At 42.8% G+C, this 21,435-nt stretch overlaps 1 protein-coding gene and 1 long non-coding RNA gene across 2 annotated transcripts in view; one reads left to right on the top strand and one right to left on the bottom strand.

The window, feature by feature from the left end:
• Nucleotides 1–297: 297 nt before the first annotated feature.
• Nucleotides 298–2,116, bottom strand: LOC112072090 (uncharacterized). The gene is made up of 3 exons (XR_002894243.2): nt 2,017–2,116; nt 601–649; nt 298–325 (listed from the first exon to the last, which is right to left on the bottom strand). It is a non-coding gene; the product is annotated as an uncharacterized lncRNA (long non-coding RNA).
• Nucleotides 2,117–14,024: 11,908 nt separating this feature from the next.
• The window catches only part of LOC112072089 (nucleobindin-2), an 11,006-nt gene continuing 3,595 nt past the window's right edge, over nt 14,025–21,435 (top strand). Inside the window, exons 1-4 of the mRNA XM_024139508.2 lie at nt 14,025–14,361; nt 20,155–20,330; nt 20,600–20,707; nt 20,823–20,955. Of these exons, the coding sequence (XP_023995276.1) occupies nt 20,190–20,330; nt 20,600–20,707; nt 20,823–20,955 (382 nt within the window). The 5' untranslated portion in view covers nt 14,025–14,361; nt 20,155–20,189. The remainder of the gene's footprint in view (nt 14,362–20,154; nt 20,331–20,599; nt 20,708–20,822; nt 20,956–21,435) is intronic.

The following is a 21,435-nucleotide window of genomic DNA, read 5'->3' as shown; positions in this document are numbered from 1 at the left end:
GTTTTTCTGTCGCTATGTACTGACCTAACAATCGTTTGGTGTGCTTTCGCCGTAAGTCCTTTTTGAAATCAGACATGTTGGCTGGATTCACAACAAGTGTAGCTTTAATTTCGTGTCTTTCATGTGTGATTTCATGAAAGTAGGATCTTTATAGTAATTTATTTGAATTTGGCACTCTGCATTTTTACTGGCTTTTGGCCAAGTGGGACGTCCCACATATCCCAGAGAAGTTAACAAGGTCCTTACCGATCTGAGAGGGAGAAAGACCCTTCTTGGCGAGCTTGAAGATCTGCTCTTTGACATCATCAGATGTAACCTTCAGCCACTGTAGAACAACATTTCAGAGGTTGAGAGACCGATTTCCCCCTTGTCCATTTAGACTTTTATTCAAAGTAGCGATCCTTCGTTCGATATTTAGCTAGACTCTGCAATATGACATGCACATTCCAGTCAAAATTGACTCAATGATGATATATTGGCAAACCATGTGGTCACATTACCAGGTTAACAAGATGAATAACCATATTATACAAACTGAARGCCAGTTGACCATCCAAACTGTTCATGACATTGGAACGTTATGAACAACTAGATACTTACGGTGGGCACACTGCGTCTGTAGGGAAGTGCAGACTGGGACAGGCCCTTGCTGAAACAGAAAGAAAGTAGCTGTAAGTCGGTAGCTACAGTAACTACATTATGATGACAAATAGCCATGGGCTGCTAAAGCCACGCTTGGACTAGAAATAATGCATTTCAACTAGCTAGTTATTTGGGTAGTGCAGTACTGTATAACTAACCAGATACCTAGTTGGCTAGTGCGGTACTGTTTAACTAGCTAACGTAAACTCACCCRATTCCGTACAAATGTGCGTAACCGCGACATTCAAACGAGGCTACAAAGAAGACTAATGGGACTGTAGCGACTTCAACATCGGGGTTGTGAACTAGGTTTCTATTCAAGCGTTGATCGACATGGTAATGGCGCTATAGTATTGGAGAAAAGTTTTTTAAAAACTGACCCTCCGTTACATCTTGKCGTGTCATGTCGTAACGTGCAGCACGCATAAAGCAACTATTTCTGTCTTTCAATCTCTCCACCAGGTGTAGCACTTTCTCATCGTTTAAAAACAAGAAATGGACAGTGACGGGGGTAAGGGGGGATACTGTGTCATTTTTTTCGTCATCATTGCATGCGATCATCATTCTCAAAGCCGCTGTTTACTTCTAAGATCACTTTAGTACCGCCCTAAAAACCCGATTCAAATTCGACACAAACCTTCAAATAGGTATGTAATGACACATTATATAAACTCTTTATAGTGTTTTATTTACATTTTAGAGGCGATAAGTTTCCCACACATTTGTCCTTCTCATTACCACGCATTYGTTTCGCTTCCCCACCCGCCATTTTTAAAAAGACCTGACGGGGCTCATTGCCTGCTTGAATTATGCAGAAACGGGCAGTCTAGGTCATGTAATCGATTTTGTTGGAAAGGGGAGAAATTGTGATTTACAACGGTATTGACATTACAGTTGATCTGGAAGTATTACGTTTTTGGGGCGCTAAAATAAGGGCAATTGTAAGGACCAAGGCGATGTACGAGTTTACGTTAGTTACCTATCTAGTATTGGGTAGAACTAGTCTACATTACGCTAACGTTAGCATTAGAATGGGCAAATATTGTCATATGGTTTAGGCCGACGATTTAATCGAGCGGGTTCATTGTTACCATTCCAGTATCAACGTATATATATAACTAAAAACCTATATAATTATTCTAATGACTGTAAACCATCTGCTAACTTGGTAGGACTGTGTGCGCGGCCATCATGGCACTGTGTCGGTAGAACGCTAGTTGTTAGCCATCTAGCTAGCAATAACTATTGGTGAAATATTTGAACAAATGTGTAGACTGTTGGGGTTGATGAGAAACTGTAAAACGAATAAAAAGTTCCAGCTACAGAGAACAAAAGCCAATATGCGAATTATTTCCGAATTAAATGCATGCTTACCCAGGAGCGTGCATGCGACCCATGATGGCGTTCTCAAGGAAAAGAGAGAGGCAGAAAAACGTGCGCCCTTTCGGAAGTAGAGCTTTTAATCGGAAATGACGTAGGCTGAAGAAGAAAAAAAATTATGGTAGGACTAGCGAATCATTTAAATACAAATGGCTGTTGTGTTTCATATCGACCACGGAATGAGTGACATTTTTTATTAAATATTTGCATAATGATATTAGGAAACGTAAAATAGCGTCAGTGCAATTAAAATAGCTACATTGTGTGTGTTTTATTTTTATTCTGTGGTGGTTTATGTGACATGTTTGTTTTTCAAATAGAGTGCCTTGCAAAATTATTCATTGCCCTTGGTGTTTTTTTCTATTTTGTTGCATTACAACCTGTAATTTAAATGGATATTTATGTGGATTGAATGTAATGGACATACACAAAATATTCCAAATTGGTGAAGTGAAAAAAAAWWAATAATAATGAAAAGTGGTGCGTGCAGATGTAGTCACCCCCTTTGCTATGAAGCCCCTAAATACGATCTGGTGAAACCAATTACCTTCAGAAGTCACATAATTAGTTAAATAAAGTCCACCTGTGTGCAATCTAAGTGTCACATGATCTCAGTATATATACACCTGTTCTGAAACGTCCCTGAGTCTGCAACACCACTGAGCAAGCGCACCATGAAGACCAAGGAGCGCTCCAAACAGGTAAGGGACAAAGTTGTGGAGAAGTACAGATCAGGGTTGAGTTATAAAAAAATATCCAAAACTTTGAACATCCCACGGAGCACCATTTAAATCCATTATTTAAAAAATGGAAATAATATGGCACCACAACAAACCTGCCAAGAGAGGGCCGCCCACCAAAACTTACAGACCAGGCAAGGAGGGCATTAATCAGAGAGGCAACAAAGAGACCAAAGATAAGCCTGAAGATAAGCCTCCACAGAGGAGATTGGAGTATCTGTCCATAGGACCATTTTAAGTCGTACACTCCACAGAGCTGGGCTTTACGGAAGAGTGGTCAGAAGCAAACACGTTTGGTGTTCCCCAAAAGGCATGTGGGAGAGTCCTAAAACATTTTGAAGAAGGTACTCTGGTCAGATGAGACWAAAATTTAGCTTTTTGGCCATCAAGGAAAATGCTATGTCTAGCACAAACCCAACACCTCTCATCACCCCGAGAATACCATCCCCACAGTGAAGCATGGTGGTGGCGGCATCATGCTGTGGAGAAGTTTTTAATCGGCAGGAACTGGGAAACTGGTCAGAATTGAAGGAATTATGGATGGCGCTAAATACAGGGATATTCTTGAGGGAAACCTGTTTCATTCTTCCAAAGATTTGAGACTCTTAGCATACTGCTAAAGCAACACTCGAGTGGTTTAAGGGGAAACATTTAAATGTCTTGGAATGGCCTAGTCAAAGCCCAGACCTCAATCCAATTGAGAATCTGTGGTATGACTTAAAGATTGCTGTACACCAGCAGAACCCATCCAATTTGAAGGAGCTGGAGCAGTTTTGCATTGAAGAATGGGCAAAAATCCCAGTGGCTAGATGTGCCAAGCTTATAGAGACATACCCCATGAGACTTGCAACTGTAATTGCTGCAAAAGGTGGCTCTACAAAGTATTGGCTTTGGGGGGGTGAATAGTTATGCACGCTCAAGTTTTAAGTTTATTTGTCTAATTTCTTGTTTGTTTCACAATAAAAAATATTGGGGAAAAAATTTGCGCCCAATTTTTAAATATTTTTTATTCCAGGGTGTAAGGCAACAAAATAGGAAAAATGCCAAGGGGGGTGAATAATTTTGCAATCCACTGTAAACTACACCAGCAGTAGTCCCTATAAAATGAAGACCATTGTAATCGTTAGTAAAATATGTTCTTTGCTACTTTCTGTATCACTGACCCAGTCTTAGTCTGACACTTGACCATGGACTGAGTATCTGACCTAATCTCCTGACTAATTTGGAGCATAATGTACAGAAAACCCTAGTGGTTGTGCCAGTAACCGAAATGTTGCTGGGTCGAATCCCCGAGCTGACAAGGTTAAACTCTGTCATTCTGCCTATGAGCAAGGCAGTTAACCCAATGTGTCCTGGGCACCGAAGATTTGGATGTCGATTTAAAAAAAACATTTTTTCTTTTAAAAAATMTGCCTTTATTTAACCAGGTAGGCCAGTTGAGAACAAGCTCTCATTTACAACTGCGACCTGGCCAAGATAAAGCAAAGCAGTGCGACACAAACAACACAGAGTTACACATGGGATAAACAAACATAACACAATAGGGAAAAAAATCTATATACTATGTTTGCAAATGAGGTACGATTAGGGAGGTAAGGCAATAAATAGGCCATAGTGGCAAAGTAATTACAATTTAGCAATTAAACACTGGAGTGATAGATGTGCAGAAGATGAATGTGCAAGTAGAGATACTGGGGTGCAAAGGACAAAAAATAAAAAGAACATATGGGGAGGTAGTTGAATGGGCTATTTACAGATGGGCTATGTACAGATCAGTGATCTGTGAGCTGCTCTGACAGCTGACGCTTAAAGTTAGTGAGGGCGATATGAGTCTCCAGCTTCAGTGATTTTTGCAATTCGTTCCAGTCATTGGCAGCAGAGAACTGGAAGGAAAGACGGCCAAAGAGGAATAGGTTTTGGGTGTGAACAGTGAAATATACAGTGGGGAGAACAAGTATTTGATACACTGCCGATTTGCAGGTTTTCCTCTTACAAAGCATGTAGAGGTCTGTCATTTTTATCATAGGTACACTTCAACTGTGAGAGACGGAATCTAAAACAAAAATCCAGAAAATCACATTGTAGGATTTTTAAGTAATTATTTGCATTTTATTGCATGACATAAGTATTTGATCACCTACCAACCAGTAAGATTCCGGCTCTCACAGACCTGTTAGTTTTCTTTAAGAAGCCCTCTGTTCTCCACTCATTACCTGTATTAATGCACCTGTTTGAACTCGTTACCTGTATAAAAGAGACCTGTCCCACACTCAATCAAACAGACTCCAACCTCTCCACAATGGCCAAGACCAGGAGCTGTGTAAGGACATCAGGGATAAATTGTAGACCTGTACAAGGCTGGATGGGCTACAGGACAATAGCCAAGCAGCTTGGTGAGAAGGCAACAACTGTTGGCACAATTATTAGAAAATGGAAGAAGTTCAAGATGACGGTCAATCACCCTCGGTCTGGGGCTCCATGCAAGATCTCACCTCGTGGGGCATCAATGATACATGAGGAATGTGAGGGATCAGCCCAGAACTAACACGGCAGACCTGGTCATGACCTGAAGAGAGCTGGGACCACAGTCTCAAAGAAAACCATTAGTAACACACTACGCCGCTCATGGAATTAAAATCCTGCAGCGCACGCAAGTCCCCTGCTCAAGCCAGCGCATGTCCAGGCCCGTCTGAAGTTTGCCAATGACCATCTGGATGATCCAGAGGAGGAATGGGAGAAGGTCATGTGGGTCTGATGAGACAAATAGAGCTTTTTGCTCTAAACTCCACTCGCCGTGTTGGAGGAATAGAAGGATGAGTACAACCCCAAGAAACACATCCAACCGTGAATGGAGGTGGAAACATCATTCTTGGGGATGCTTTTCTGCAAGGGGACAGGATGACTGCACCGTATTGAGGGGAGGATGATGGGGCATGTATCGCGATATCTTGACCAACAACCTCCTTCCCTCAGTAAGAGCATTGAAGATGGTCGTGGCTGGGTCTTCCAGCATGACAACGACCCGAAACACACCAGCAGGCAACTAGGAAGTGGCTCCGTAAGAAGCATCTCAAGGTCCTGGAGTGGCCTAGCCAGTCTCCAGACCTGAACCCAATAGAAAATCGTTGGAGGGAGCCGAAGTCCGTATTTCCCAGCGACAGCCCGAAACCTGAAGGATCTGGAGAAAGGTCCTGTTAGGAGGAGTGGGCCAAAATCCCCTGCTGCAGTGTGTGCAAACCTGGTAAGAACTACAGGAAACGTATGATCTCTGTAATTGCAAACTAAGGTTTCTGTACAAATATTCAGTTCTGCTTTTTCTGATGTATACAAATACTTATGTATGCAATAAATGCAAATTAATTACTTAAAAATCATACAATGTGATTTTCTGGATTTTTGTTTTAGATCCCGTCTCTCACAGTTGAAGTGTACCTATGATAAAATATTACAGACCTCTACATGCTTTGTAAGTAGGAAAACTTGCAAAATTGTCAGTGTATCAAATACTTGTTCTCCCCTGTACATGCTGGAGCGCGTGCTACGGGTGGGGTGCTGCTATGGTGACCAGTGAGCTGAGATAAGGCGGAGCTTTACCTAGCAAAGACTTATAGATGACCTGGAGCCAGTGGGTTTGGCGACGATATGAGCGAGGGCCAGCCACTGAGAGCATACAGGTCGCAGTGGTGGGTAGTATATGGGGCTTTGGTGACAAAAGCGGATGGCACTGTGATAGACTGCATGCAATTTTTCTGAGTAGAGTGTTGGAGGCTATTTTATAAATGACATCGCCGAAGTCAAGGATCGGTAGGATAGTCAGTTTTTGAAGGTATGTTTGGCAGCATGAAGCGACGGATGCTTTGTTGCGAAATAGGAAGCCGATTCTAGATTTGATTTTGGATTGGAGATACTTAATGTGAGTCTGGAAGGAGAGTTTACAGTCTAGTTTAGTTTTACTTGCATTTAAAAGCAGTTGGAGGCCACGGAAGGAGAGTTGTATGGCATTGAAGCTCGTCTGGAGGTTAGTTAACACAGTGTCCAAAGAAGGGCCAGAAGTATAGAGAATGGTGTTGTCTGCGTAGATGTGGATCAGAGAATCACCAYCAGCAAGAGCGACATCATTGATGTATACAGAGAAAAGAGTCGGCCCGAGAATTGAACCCTGWGGCACCCCCATAGAGACTGCCAGAGGTCCGGACAACAGGCCCTCCAATTGGACACACTGAACTCTGTCTGAGAAGTAGTTGGTGAACCAGGCGAGGCAGTCACTTGGGAAACCAAGGCTGTTGAGTCTGCCGATAAGAATGTGGTGATTGATAAGAGTCGAAAGCCTTGGCCAGGTCGATGAATACGGCTGCACAGTAGTGTCTTTTATCGATTGCGGTTATGATATTGTTTAGGACCATGAGCATGGCTGAGGTGCACCCATGACCAGCTCGGAAACCAGATTGCATAGTGGAGAAGGTACGTGGGATTCAAAATGGTTGGTGATCTGTTTGTTAAATTGGCTTTCAAAGACCTTAGAAAGGCAGGGTAGAATAGATATAGGTCTGTAACAGTTTGTGTCTAGAGTGTCTCCCCCTTTGAAGAGGGGGATGACCGCGGCAGCTTTCCAATCTATGGGGATTTCAGACGATACGAAAGAGAGGGTTGCAACAATTACGGCAGATACTTTTAGAAAGAGAGGGTCCAGGTTGTCTAGCCCAGCTGATTTGTAAGGGTCCAGATTAAGGCAGCCCCCCGCACCTCTCTGATTGTGTGGTTAGGTTAAATTCATTCAGTTGTACAACTGACTAGGTATCCCCCTAAACGTATCATACATGTGAAAGAGACAGAGTATAAGGATTGATGCTGGAGACGAGAAGCAAGTACAGGGAGTGAACATTTACTGGAAAACGGATATCAAACCAAAACAAGAACAGTGTCTGGACAGGGGGAACAAAACGACATAACAACAATAATGCTGACACGGGGAACAAACTGAGGAACAGACAGATATAGAAGGGCAATCAACAAAGTCATGGAGTCCAGGTGAGTCCAATATTGCGCAGCTGCGAGTAATGATGGTGACAGGTGTYCGTAATGAAGGACAGCCTGGCGCCCTCGAGTGACAGTAACCCCCCCTCTAGGCGTCCCACCTGGGCGAGCCTGACGGGCCGGTCGAGGCACGGGTGTTGGACAGGGCGTGGGCACCTTGTGAGCCGGCTGAGGCGTGGGAGCCTGGCGAGCCGGCTGAAGCATGACGTGGAGTGGGCACCGGCCGAGCCAACCAAGGCAAGAAGACCACTCAAGCCAGCTAAGGCATGGAAGCCCGATAAGCTACCTGAGGCACCCCTGGTACAATCGGCGACGGCACCCAGACCCGACGTCACCAACTATCACAAAAACTCCCTGATGCTTCCTTTAGTGGTGTCAGCATTCTGTAAGGATCGACGCTGGAAAGAATCGACGCTGGAAACGAGAAGCAAGTACAGAGAGTGAACATTTACTGGAAAACGGACATTAAAACAAAAACAGCTTCTGGACAGGGGAACATAACAACAATAATGCTGACACAGGGAACCAACTGAGGAACAGACATAGATAGGGCAATCTACAGAGTAATGGAGTCCAGGTGAGTCCAATATTGCACGGCTGCGCGACATGATGGTGACAGGTGTGTGTAATGAAGAGCAGCCTGGCGCCAGAGAGGGAGAGCGGGAGCAGGTGTCACACAGAGGCTGACATCTAAAATATTCAGATTTTATTAAAATATTCAGATTTAGGACATCAATCATTTCCTGAGCATTTTAAGGACATCTCAGTAGGGAAAACAGCATCCTCCTGTAAAGGGAACAGAAGAAGAAAAAAAAATTGTAGATAGAATTAAGAGAAATTTTAACATTTGTTACTTTGATTATGCAGAGTGACTGACTGTTTTACCTGCTCGTGCTCCTCCACCTTAGTCTTCTTTGTAGTAGCAGCCTCCTTCTTTCCCAGGCAACAAAGACATCTCAGTCTCCTCCAGAAGGAGGCCTTCTTATTGGAGGAGTCTTTACTTGCCACTTTTTCCACAGCCATTATTTCCATTGGGGTCTCCTCAGGCACGGCCTGGCTGATCAGGTGGACCACCTTAGTCTCATCTTCCTCATGGATACTGGTCAGGGTCTGTTCAGAGCACCCTGACCTCAGCGACAGGGAAGACATTGCCCGGCTCTTCGATCTCTTCCTTGGCACGGTGGGAGAGGGATACTTCTCCAGCGGAGGCATTCTTTCTTGTTGGATCAGTTCCTCACAGCGTGGGTAGATTGCAAAAGGCCATGACTTATCCACACAATGTGAGGACAAATGGCTAATAATGCTTCTCTGATTAGAGTCATGTTCCTTGGAGCCCCAAGCGGCTTTAGGAAGAGGTGGCATTGGTGAATGCAAGGATGTCACGGATGCAAGGAGTTGGGAAACAGAAGGCACTGGCGTTCCCAAGGAGGTTCTGGATGCCATGATCGGGCTTATGGAGATCCCAGTGAGTTCGCTGACCTGAACCACTCGAGACATTTCTTCAGTGAGCTCCTCTATAGAAGGGGCCATTGATGAACGAGATGGACTTTGATCCATGACAGTTTATAGATAGATCAATCCATTGATCACGCAAGCAAAAAAAGTTATTATTGCTCTTGCTCTGAAAATAATTGCACAAATCAAAATTKCATGATAATACAACGCTGGTAATCATTGAATTTGGCAATGTTTCCAATTTGTCCTGATGGTGGCACTATGTGGCCAAAGCTTGAACCTCAGAGGCTTGCAGCTATATTTGAATTTGAAGTTGACTGATGGCTAATCTTGATCCACTTGACAAATAGAATAAACATGTCATCATTCATCATGTAACAACATCTGCCCTCATAATGATGATGATTATGATGTAATAATCATAGAAATATAATGATTCCAATTATAATGACTCATTCTATGGTCATAATGATGATAGTTTATGGATAAAATAGCTCAGAGCCATGTACAATGAAAGAATATATAAAAACAACATGTAGAGTGTTGGTCCCATGTTTCATTAGCTGAAACAAAAGATCCCAGACATTTTCCAAATGCACAAAAAAAAAAATCTCTAAAATGTTGTCCACATTTGTTTTTACTTCCTTTTTAGTGAGCATTTCACCTTTGACAAGATAATCCATCCACCTGACAGGTGTGCCATATCAAGAAGCTGATGAAACAGTATTATCATTACACAGGTGCACCTTGTATTTGGGACAATAAAAGGCCACTCTAAAATGTGCAGTTTTGTCACACAACACAATGCCACACATGTCGCAAGTTTTGAGGGAGTGTGCAATTGGCATGCTGACTGCAGGAATATCCACCAGAGCTGTTTCAAGTGAATTGAATGTTAATTTCTTTACCATAAGCCGCCTCCAATGTCGTTTGAGAGAATTTGACAGTACGTCCAACCGGCCTCACAACCGCAGACCACATGTAACCACGCCAGCCCAGGACCTCCACATCTGGCTTCTTCACCTGCGGGATCGTCTGAGACCAGCCAACCGGACAGCTGATGAAACTGAGGAGTATTTCTGTRCGTAATAAATCCCTTTTGTGTGGAAAAAGTCATTCCGATTGTCTGGGCCTGGATCCCACGTGGCTGGGCCTGGCTCCCAAGTGGCTGGGCCTATGCCCTCCCAGGCCCACCCATGGCTGTGCCCCTGCCCAGTCATGTGAAATCCATAGATTAGGGCCAAATTTATTTATTTCAATTGACTCATTTCCTTATATGAACTGCAACTCAGTAAAATCGTTGAAGTCAAATCAAATTGTATTTATCACATGCGCCGGATACAACAGGTGTAGTAGACCTTACTGTGAAATTCTTACTTACAAGCCCTTAACCAACAATGCAGTTAAAAAAATAGAGTTAATAAAATATTTACTTAATAAACTAAAGCAGGGGTTCTTAAACTTCTTCAGCCTGGGACCCAAATGAGAAATTCTGTGTTTTCCTGGGACCCAAGCTTAGAAAAATATGCCACTATACGTAAATATCGGTACATTTCATTGCCCTTATGCCTAAAAAAAGCAATATAGATAAAAACAAATAACAATGAAATACCCATAAATATCTTTTGTTTATTTTTCTCTATTAAAAACACTTACATATCTGTCTAGGTTGGAACTGTTGCAGTTAAAATACAATAAATAATTTCATTCTGAACTGGAATAAACAGATTGATCACATCACACAGATGTATAACAGAACACACACAGGCTTTTTTATCGTGCAACCCTAAATAACAGTACAGAGTTGGGTATGGCTACCTTTCCCTGTTACGCTCCTTGCCTATGGAATAGCCTGCAGACTAAACTTAAACTTGAGACTCTTGTCCCCCTTGCCCATTTTAAATATTTATTGGAGGATTTTTATTTTTGTATTGCTTGTAACTGTTTCAGTAATGCAAGTTCTTGTGCTGTTAGGGGAATAACCTATGTGTAAATGTAATCTGCTGCTGTATTTTTTTGTGTTATCTGTGATTGTTTTGTTTGTCTTGTTTAGTTTCTTAATCATTGTACCTAAACTGTATGTGTTAACATGTATACGCAGGGCCCAGCTGTAAAAGAGACCTTGGTCTCAGTCTGTGTTCCTTGTTGAAATAAAGGTATAATAATAATAAAAAAAGTCAGGCCTACTGTACATCTTAAGGTATACATTATTGTTGATAGAAAGTCTAGGTTGGAACTGTTGCTGTTAAAATACATGTTTTATTCTGAACTGGAATAAGCTGATTGATCACATCACACACAAGTAGCTCAGAAAACACACACATACACACAGTCCTAATGAGAGGTGTGTGGCTGGTTGAAGTTTTCAACAAGCATGTCTATTCTGGGATCCGTTTTTGACAGTGCAAAACTGAGGTCATGCTCAGCATTGACACTGCTTCTGTACTTGAGAACCATGAATTGCATAGGTATGTGGTGCCAAGCTGGATCAGAATATCTACTGCTTTCTCAGTTAGGCAGGAGACTGCTTCTTACTGCAGATGAACAAACCAGAACTGTGTGACTGTTTGCCTCAAAAAGCATCTTGCTTCAATCAGTTTATTCCAGATCAAAATAACAAGTATTACTTGTAGTAGCAACAGTTCCGACCTAGACTTGTTTTCAACAATAATTTCTACAGTAATATGTACAGTAGGCTTGACTTTTTCATCTTCATCTGTACTGTTTCTTAGGGTTGCACTATCAGTAGCTAGTTAGCTTGCTTTGGCTAACGTTAGCTATTAGCTGTGTAACGTTACAAACCCAGGGGATTGTTTGAAAAAGAAACTCACATCTACTACTATGCGAGAGTACTCCCTTATTTCTGCTTATCACCACTTGTTATAAAATGACAATGCCTTGTTAGTTGACCAAATTATTCACTTTCGAAGCACTGTTTCTCGAAGCATTCTTCACTGTTCTTAAATAACTCCCTGGGTTTACCGTCATGTAGTGCCTGGATGTTTGGTCAGGACGTGTCGTTTTATTAATTTGTTCGTTTTGAGAAACTCATTAATAAGTACTTCTCCACACAAAACACATTGTCGGCGCTCCTCGTAATTTCTCAACGTTTGTATGAAAGAGACAAAAATAAATCACTGTATTTTCGTTTCATGATGATTGAGCTGTCAGAACTTGTGGCTAGCATGATTCCATTTCATGACCACGGTTAGTGATGGCGAGTGGGAATAACAAGTCAGTGGCTTGAACGACAGCGCTGCATCGTGTGGGTCGCAGAGTGATCTTCAAGGAAACTTCAGAAAAAAGGTCCGGTAAACCGCAAAGCACACGGGCATATCCCGCACACGCAGCTTCCAAACTAGAGCAGAGGCCGCTAAACAGGGAGCGCACTGAACCGAGAGCGCAGTTGCACTTGAAATAATTAAACATTTACGTCGCGACCCACCATTAACAGGTCCGCAACCCATACTTTAAGAAACGCTGAACTAAAGTTTTTTTAAAAATCAAATCAATCAAAAAGTAACACAAGAAATGTACATAACAATAACGAGGCTATATACAYGTGGTGTCGGTACTGAGTCAATGTGCGGGGGTACAGGTTAGTCGAGYTCATTTGTAAAGTGACTATGCAAATATAATAAACAGCGAGTAGCAGCAGTGTACAAACAAAGGGGGGGTTCAATGTAAATAGTCCGGGTGGCCATTTGATTAGATGTTCAGCAGTCTTATGGCTTGGGGGTAGAAGCTGTTAAGGAGTCTTTTGGTCCTAGACTAGGCGCTTCGGGATGTACCGCTTGCCGTGCGGTAGCAGAGAGAACAGTCTATGACTTGGGTGCACCGCCTAGTCAATAGGTCCTGGATGTCAGGAAGCTTGGCCCCAGTGATGTACTGGGCTGTAAGCACTACCCCCTTACAGTCAGATGCTGAGACGTTGCCATACCAGGCGATGATGCAACCGGTCAGAATGCTCTCGATGGTGTAGCTGTAGAACTTTTTGAGGATATGGGGACCCATGCCAAATCTTTCCAGGRTCCTTAGGTGGAAAATGTGTTGTTGCGTTTATATTTTTGTTCAGTATATTTAGAAAACCACATGCATGTCTTGCCGGCATAGCTAATATTTGTAGCTCAATAATGTTCACTCATACAATAACCCTGCAGGAAGCTGCTCATCAATTTTTTCATTAGTCCAAGCAATCACATTAAACCAACTCAATAAAGTCTGCTTTATCCTTCACCCCAAATACAGAACTATTTGAGTGTAATGTATGATTTTGGTAAGTAAGAATGACAAAGTCAAAAATGAAGCTTTGAAATGACCTTGGATCAGATCTCCCTGCCTAAATGTCTTCACATACCATATCCACTGCTGAGGGGAAGTCTCATAATAATGGCTGGAATGGAATGGTATCAAATAAATGGAAACCATGTGTTTGATTTTGTTGATACCTTTCCATTCATTCCGCTCCAGCCATTACCATAAAGGTGCCACCAACCTCCTGTGTCACATAGTTTCTAAACATGGTACTGTATTGGATATCATGGCAAGAAAGCTACACTGATCCTGGATCAGCGAACACCCACCTCCTCCAAATTATAAACGCCACGTACGATTTAGTGCAACCTAACATGATTGCACTGTATTTCCATAACTATTTGACTGACAGTGTGCGCGGCCTAATTGAATAACGATGCGCGTCTTCAGAAAGTAGGAAGTGAAGATTTTATCCAATGACAACTACCTAATTTAGCATGCATGCCATGTTGTCAATGTAGGATTTCATTCACTTGCTATCTGGCACTGTAAACAAACGAATGCTAGCATTAAGGAAAGAGAGGACGAATTATCAGCTTGGGAGGAGACTAGTTAGCTAGCTAAATAAGCTTGACGGGGTTTCCACTAGCTAGCACAGCCACAAAGTCAAAATTGGCTATATCGTAAAAAATATCGAAAACATAATTGGTGTTAATGTAAGGTTAGGCATAAGGTTAGCACTGTGGTTAAGGTTAGGTTTAACATCTAATTTTAAGTAGCCAAATTGTAGAAATAGGTGGTGTTTATGACTTTGTGGCTGTAGTAACGACCGTTTGACGGGGATTCCAATCAAAAAGTAAGTCCCGCCGTGACATGCACATTGGTTTGAAGCTATTGTTATGTTGTGAATGAGACAGGTACTGTAACCAGACAACAAGACAGATACCTCAACTTCTCGTTGTGGTCAACACTAGACACCGCAGCTTGGAAATGGAAACCTCATTATCAGCTTCAAGCTAGCTGTCATTAGATTAGTTTGCCATCTACCAGCCAGCTAGCCAGCCAGCATCAGCATAACTAATTGCTAAGCTATTGTATTGATCACAGTGAGTTTGCCTGTAAAGTGTAACGTTAGCTAGACGATTAGRTATTGAACTGCTGATGATTTAAATTGTAGCACGCTAGTTAGTTAGATGAAATGTATCACCTCATAGCTAACGTGTGTTTAATAGCTTAGCTAGTTAGCAGATAGCTAGTTAGCCATCGATGGCAAAGAGACACGTCGGCAATGGAGAGGAAACATATGGGGTTGGGACCATGGAGATAGCTAGAGGGACCGGTGGGGAGCGTGGTGAAACAGGAGTCATTGTCAGAGTCTCTACCAGACAAAGTAATGTTAGGATATATCAATGAACCTGTTACAACTTCTGTGCAGAATCCACTGAAAATCAAATTTTATTTGTCACATGCACCGAAAACAACAGGTGTAGTAGACCTTACAGTGAAATGCTTACTTACAAGCCCTTAATAACCAACAATGCTGTTTTAAGAAAATACCCCCCCAAAAATTGAGAGAAGAATAACAAATGATTAAAGAGCAGCGGTAAATAACAATAGTGGGGCTATATACAGGGGGTACAGAGTCAATGTGCGGGGGCACCGGTATTGAGGTAATATGTACATGTAGGTAGAGTTATTAGAGTGACTATGGATAGATAATAACAGAGTAGCAGCAGCGTTCCYGGGGTGGGGGGGGGCAGTAGTGCAAATAGTCTTGGTAGCCATTTGATTAGCTGCTCAGGAGTCTTATGGCTAGGGGTAGAAGCTATTTAGAAGCCTCTTGGACCTAGACTTGGCGCACCGGTACCGCTTGCCGTGCGGTAGCAGTGAACAGTCTATGACTAGGGTGGCTGGAGTCTTTGACTATTTTTAGGGCCTTCCTCTGACACCTTATGGTATAGAGGTCCTGGATGGCAGGAAGCTTGGCCCCAGTGATGTACTGGGCTGTACGCACTATCGTTTGTAGTGCCTTGCGGTCGGAGACCGAGCAGTTGCCATACCAGGCAGTTTCCATACCAGGCAGTGATGCAACCCATCAAGATGCTCTCGATGGTGCAGCTGTAAAACCTTTTGAGGATCTGAGGACCCATGCCAAATCTTTTCAGTCTACTGAGGGGGAATAGGTTTTCTCGTGCCCTCTTCACGACTGTCTTGGTGTGCTTGGACCATGTTAGTTTGTTGGTGATGTGGATGCCAAGGAACTTGAAGCTCTCAACCTGCTCCACTACAGCCCCGTCGATGAGAATGGGGGTGTGCTTGGACCTCCTTTTCCTGTAGTCCACAATCATCTCCTTTGTCTTGATCACGTTGAGGGAGAGGTTGTTGTCCTTGCGCCACACGGTCAGGTCTCTGACCTCCCTATAGGCTTCTCATTTTCGGTGTAGTACGATTCGATCTTAGTCCTGTATTGATGCTTTGCCTGTTTGATGGTTCATCGGAGGGCATAGCGGGATTTCTTATAAGCTTCCGGGTTAGAGTCCCGCTCCTTTAAAAGCGGCAGCTCTATCCTTTAGCTCTGTGCGAATGTTGCCTGTAATACATGGCTTCTGGTTGGGGTATGTACGGTACAGTCGCTGTGGGGATGACGTCCTCGATGCACTTATTGATAAAGCCAGTGACTGATGTGGTGTACTCCTCAATGCCATCGGAAGAATCCTTGAACATATTCCAGTCTGTGCTAGCAAAACAGTCCTGTAGTTTAGCATCTGCTTCATCTGACAACTTTTTTATTGATCTAGTCACTGGTGCTTCCTGCTTACATTTTTGCTTGTAAGCAGGAATCTGGAGGATATAATTATGGTCAGATTAGGCAAATGGAGGGCGAGGGAGAGTGTTGTACGAGTCTGTGTGTGGACTAAAGGTGGTCTAGAATTTTTTTCCCCCTCTGGTTGGACATTTAACATGCTGATAGAAATTTAAGTTTCCCTGCATTAAAGTCCCCAGCCACTAGGACTTTAATGCTCTAGCAAAACCTAGAGACTTCCTTAGATATTGTGCACCAGCTGTTGTTTACATAAATGCATAGGCTCCCGCCCCGTGTCTTACCAGAGGCTGCTGTTCTGTCTTGCCAATAGTGTATAACCCGTCAGCTGTATGTTCTTAATGTCGTCGTTCAGCCACGACTCGGTGAAACATAAGATATTACAGTTTTTAATGTCCCGTTTGTAGGATAAATGTGCTTTCAGTTCATCCCATTTATTTTCCCGCGATTGAACGTTAGCTAGCAGGACCGAAGGCAAGGGCAGATTATCCACTCGTCACCTGATCCTTACAAAGCACCCTGATCTCTTTCTGCGAAACCTCTGTTTCTTTCTCCAGTGTATAACGGGGATCTGGCTCTGGTCGGGTGTCTGTATTATATCTCTCCCGTCTGACTCATTGAAGAAGAACTTCGTCCAGTTTGAGGTGAGCAATCGCAGTTCTGATGTCCAGAAGCTCTTTTCGGTCATGAAAGACGGTAGCAGCAACATTATGTACAAAACAAGTTATGAACAACGCAAAAGAACAAACAAAATAGCATGGTTGGTTAAGAACCGATAAGACGGCAGCCTTCCCCTCCGGCTCCATCACAGATGGATATCATCTTGTAATTACTGTTTCAGGTGCAACGTTTATGGTCATGTTGCAGCAGTGTGTAGGAGGGAGATTCCAAGATGTGGGAAGTGTGCAGGAGGGCATGGGACATAGGATTGTGTAGTTTCGGTGGATAAAGTTGTCAACTGTAGGGGTGCTCATGTTGCTGGGGACCGGAAATGTCCGGTGCGAAAGAGGCAGGTTGAAGTGACCAGTCAGAGTAGTGCAGGATGGGTAAGGAATCCTGAGAGGGTCCCAGTGAGTAGTAGATTTGTGCCACAGAGGCAAAGGACAAGGAGTGAGTTATGATTCAGTAAGGTTGGCTTATTAGTGTTCATAGGTCCCCAGCAACATGAGCCCCCTACACTGATCCTCCACCATATGTCTGTCACAGTGGGTGCGAGACCTGGAGAGGCCTACAAGCCATAGTGTCTCGTACCCACTGTGACATTTGTTGGAGGATCTGTGATGATCTGGGGGGGCTTCAGCAAGGCTGGAATCGGGAAGATTTGTCTTTGTGAAGTATAGTTTGCAAGCCATGTACAAGCTATTAATGCCAAAGTAACATGCAAAACAGTCKAAAAAWWTTTTTTGTMTGTGTGTTATATATATTACACACACACATTAACTAAACAGGTGGGGTTCTGAATGATGGGTCGCCACTGTGAAATAGTGGTGTATAGGGTTAGTTGGTGGTGCAATTGCCAACCCAATCCCGAAGAGGAGGACATAGCTAGAGCAGGGGTTCTTAAACTTTTTCAGCCTGGGACCCAAATGAGAAATTCTGTGTTTTCCTGGGACCCAAGCTTAGGAAAATATGCAACTATCGGTACATTTCATTGCCCTTATGCCTAAAAGAAAATGCAATATAGATAAACAAATAACAATGATAAATAACAACATAACAACCCATTTATTTGATTTTTCTCAATTAAAAACACTAACATACCTGTCTAGGTTGGAACTGTTGCTGTTAAAATACAATAAATAATTTAATTCTGAACTGGAATAAACAGAGATCACATCACACAGATGTATAACAGAACACACACACACACACACACAGGCTTTTTGATCGTGCAACCCTAAGTAACAGTACAGATAAAAAATTCAGGCCTACTGTACATCTTACTGTATAAATTGTTGATAAAAAGTCTAGGTTGGAACTGTTGCTGTTTAAAATGCATGTTTTATTCTGAACTGGAATAAGCTGATTGATCACATCACACACAAGTAGCTCAGAAAACACACACATACACACAGTCCTAATGAGAGGTGTGTGGCTGGTTGAAGTTTTCACAAGCATGTCTATTCTGGGATCCGTTTTTGACAGTGCAAAACTGAGGTCATGCTCAGCATTGACACTGTTTCTGTACTTGAGAACTGACTTGCATAGGTATGTGGTGCCAAGCTGGATCAGAATATCTACTGCTTTCTCAGTTAGGCAGGAGACTGCTTCCTGCTGCAGATGAGCAACCCAGAACTGTGTGTTTGCCTCAAAAAGCATCTTGCTTCAATCAGTTTATTCCAGATCAGAATAACAAGTATTACTTGTAATAGCAACAGTTCCGACCTAGACTTGTTTTCAACAATAATTTCTACAGTAATATGTACAGTAGGCTTGACTTTTTCATCTTCATCTGTACTGTTTCTTAGGGTTCCACTATCAGTAGCTAGTTAGCTTGCTTTGGCTAACGTTAGCTATTAGCTGTGTAACGTTACAAACCCAGGGGATTGTTTGAAAGAGAAACTCACATCTACTACTATGCGAGATAGTACTCCTTATTTCTGCTTATCACCACTTGTTATAAAATGACAATGCCTTGTTAGTTGACTAAATGATTCACTTTCGAAGCACTGTTTCCCGAAGCATTCTCACACTGTTCTTAAATAACTCCCTGGGTTTACCGTCATGTAGTGCCTGGATGTTTGGTCAGGACGTGTCGTTTTTATTAATTTGTTCGTAATTTCTCAACGTTTGTATGAAAGAGACAAAAAGCAATCACTGTATTTTCGTTTCATGACGATTGAGCTCAGTCAGAACTTGTGGCTAGCATGATTCCATTTCATGACAGCGGTTAGTAAAGATGGCGAGTGGGAATAACAAGTCAGTGGCTTGAACGACAGCGCTGCATCGTGTGGGTCGCAGAGTGATCTTCAAGGAAACTTCAGAAAAAAGATCCGGTAAACCGCGAAGCACAAGGGCATATCCCGCACACGCAGCTTCCAAACTAGAGCAGAGGCCGCTAAACAGGGAGCGCAGTTGCACTTGGCCAAATCAATTCCAGTAATTTATGAAATAATTATACATTTACGTCGCGACCCACCATTAACAGGTCCGCGACCCATATTTTAAGAAATGCTGAGCTAGAGGAATATAATGCTGACTACACCCATGACGCGCATGTTGATTTTGTCTATGCCATTGAGGACTTCCACCAGAGATGGAAGAGGAAGTGAGACATCCCACTCGCTATTATTTTCTGGTTGTTAATACAGTAAATTCATTAAGCACACCAGACCCAGCTGCTATTGCATTGGTGCTTATGGGAGAGCCACCCCTCTAAGCAGACTGGAACTGTGCCATTTTTCCCCAATGGTAAACCGCTTGAGTGGGACATCTTTATTTATCTACCATCTTTGCCTACACCATTTTGAAGTAGTCAACTGGGTGGGACTTCCTATGGGTTAAGGAAGGATGGGTCATCAGGAGGGATCAGACAATTAATTATGCTTGTGTGTAAACACTTCATAACTGCAGGTGGCATTACATCGCTAGCCTTGGTGTCATACCTGTTCAAAGAACATACTACAGGTGGCAGTATGCACCCTTTCAGTTTGTTTACCAACTCGTAGTAGTAGAAGAAAATAATAAAATTGATTGCTTCAAAATGGACAAGCCAGTGCTCTGAGGCCATAAAGGGACCAATACAAAGGAGAGGCCTCTGTCTTTCTGTATGGTTGGGGCATAGCCACTTTATTTGGGGCAGACACTGATGTTTTCTATCATCTCTAGTTGAAGGGTTGTGTCAAGGTGCGTCTTGTCGCCAGATGTCTTGGAGCCAGATATTCCACACCAGCTGCCTTGTGCTTCTGGTACAGKTGCTCTGTCTGGAGGCAGTGCCCATCAGRCTGGACAAGACCAAGGTGAACCAGCCCGAGGACAAAGCCTCCGAGCCACCACCAAGTGTGGTAAGAGTTGGTGAAGGATCACATACCAAGCAAGCACAATGGAGAAACATGGCAGACAGAGCAGCCCTAACAGCCATGAAAAAAGCAGTCATTTGTGTTTCCTTTATGAGCTCGCACCAGTTATACCAGCTAGAAAAGATTTTCTCTTACATCATTTATTGAATTGTAAAGTATACAGACTGAACTGAAGGTCTATTGAATGATGCATGAGCTAGTATGCATGTTATGCATACTACTACTACTACTTACTACATTATTTAATGTAACAGGACACTGGACTCCACTATGACCGTTATCTCAGGGAAGTCATTGATTTTCTGGAAAAAGACCAGCATTTCAGAGAGAAGCTCCATAACACAGATATGGAGGATATCAAGGTATTCTAACAGTGTGTCCTGCTCATTCTTGTCGTTCTTACTCTCCTTGAGTCATTAGTCATGAAAAATGCAAAACAGCAGCKGTATGATAATCATTACATCACGTTTCCTACAGATGGGGAAGCTGGCCAAAGAGCTGGACTTTGTCAGCCACCATGTAAGGACACAACTGGACGAGCTAAAAAGGCAGGAGGTTAGCCGGCTACGGACACTGATCAAAGCCAAGCAAGACATCGAAGGAGGGAACGGTATGCTGCCCAGTGAAAATACCATTAATATGCCTTAAGTGCTATACTGTTAACATCTAGAAACACTAGAGTGTGTGGGCAAGTGACCAAGAAGTACATTTTTAAGGAAAAGGTCTCAGGAGGATGTGGTTAGTGTAGCGTCAGTGTTGAGTCACCTACTTACTTGTGAAATCTCTGCTTCGAATCACAATAGTAACCGCACACTATTACAGACAACAGTAARGTCTCACTTAAACCACTAATAGGAAGGATTACAGGCTAATATAGATGCACACAGGGTGAGCTTTGGCACTGGATAACTATTACATTTTACATTTTTACATTTTAGTCATTTAGCAGACGCTCTTATCCAGAGCGACTTACAGTAGAGTGCATACATTTTATTACATTTTTACATACTGAGACAAGGATATCCCTACCGGCCAAGAGCAGACGCTCTTATCCAGAGCGACTTACAGTAGAGTGCATACATTTTATTAC

Source organism: Salvelinus sp. IW2-2015, unplaced genomic scaffold (genome assembly GCF_002910315.2).
Source record: "Salvelinus sp. IW2-2015 unplaced genomic scaffold, ASM291031v2 Un_scaffold1821, whole genome shotgun sequence".
Taxonomy (NCBI): domain Eukaryota; kingdom Metazoa; phylum Chordata; class Actinopteri; order Salmoniformes; family Salmonidae; genus Salvelinus; species Salvelinus sp. IW2-2015.
This window is presented reverse-complemented; position numbering and strand designations above follow the sequence as displayed.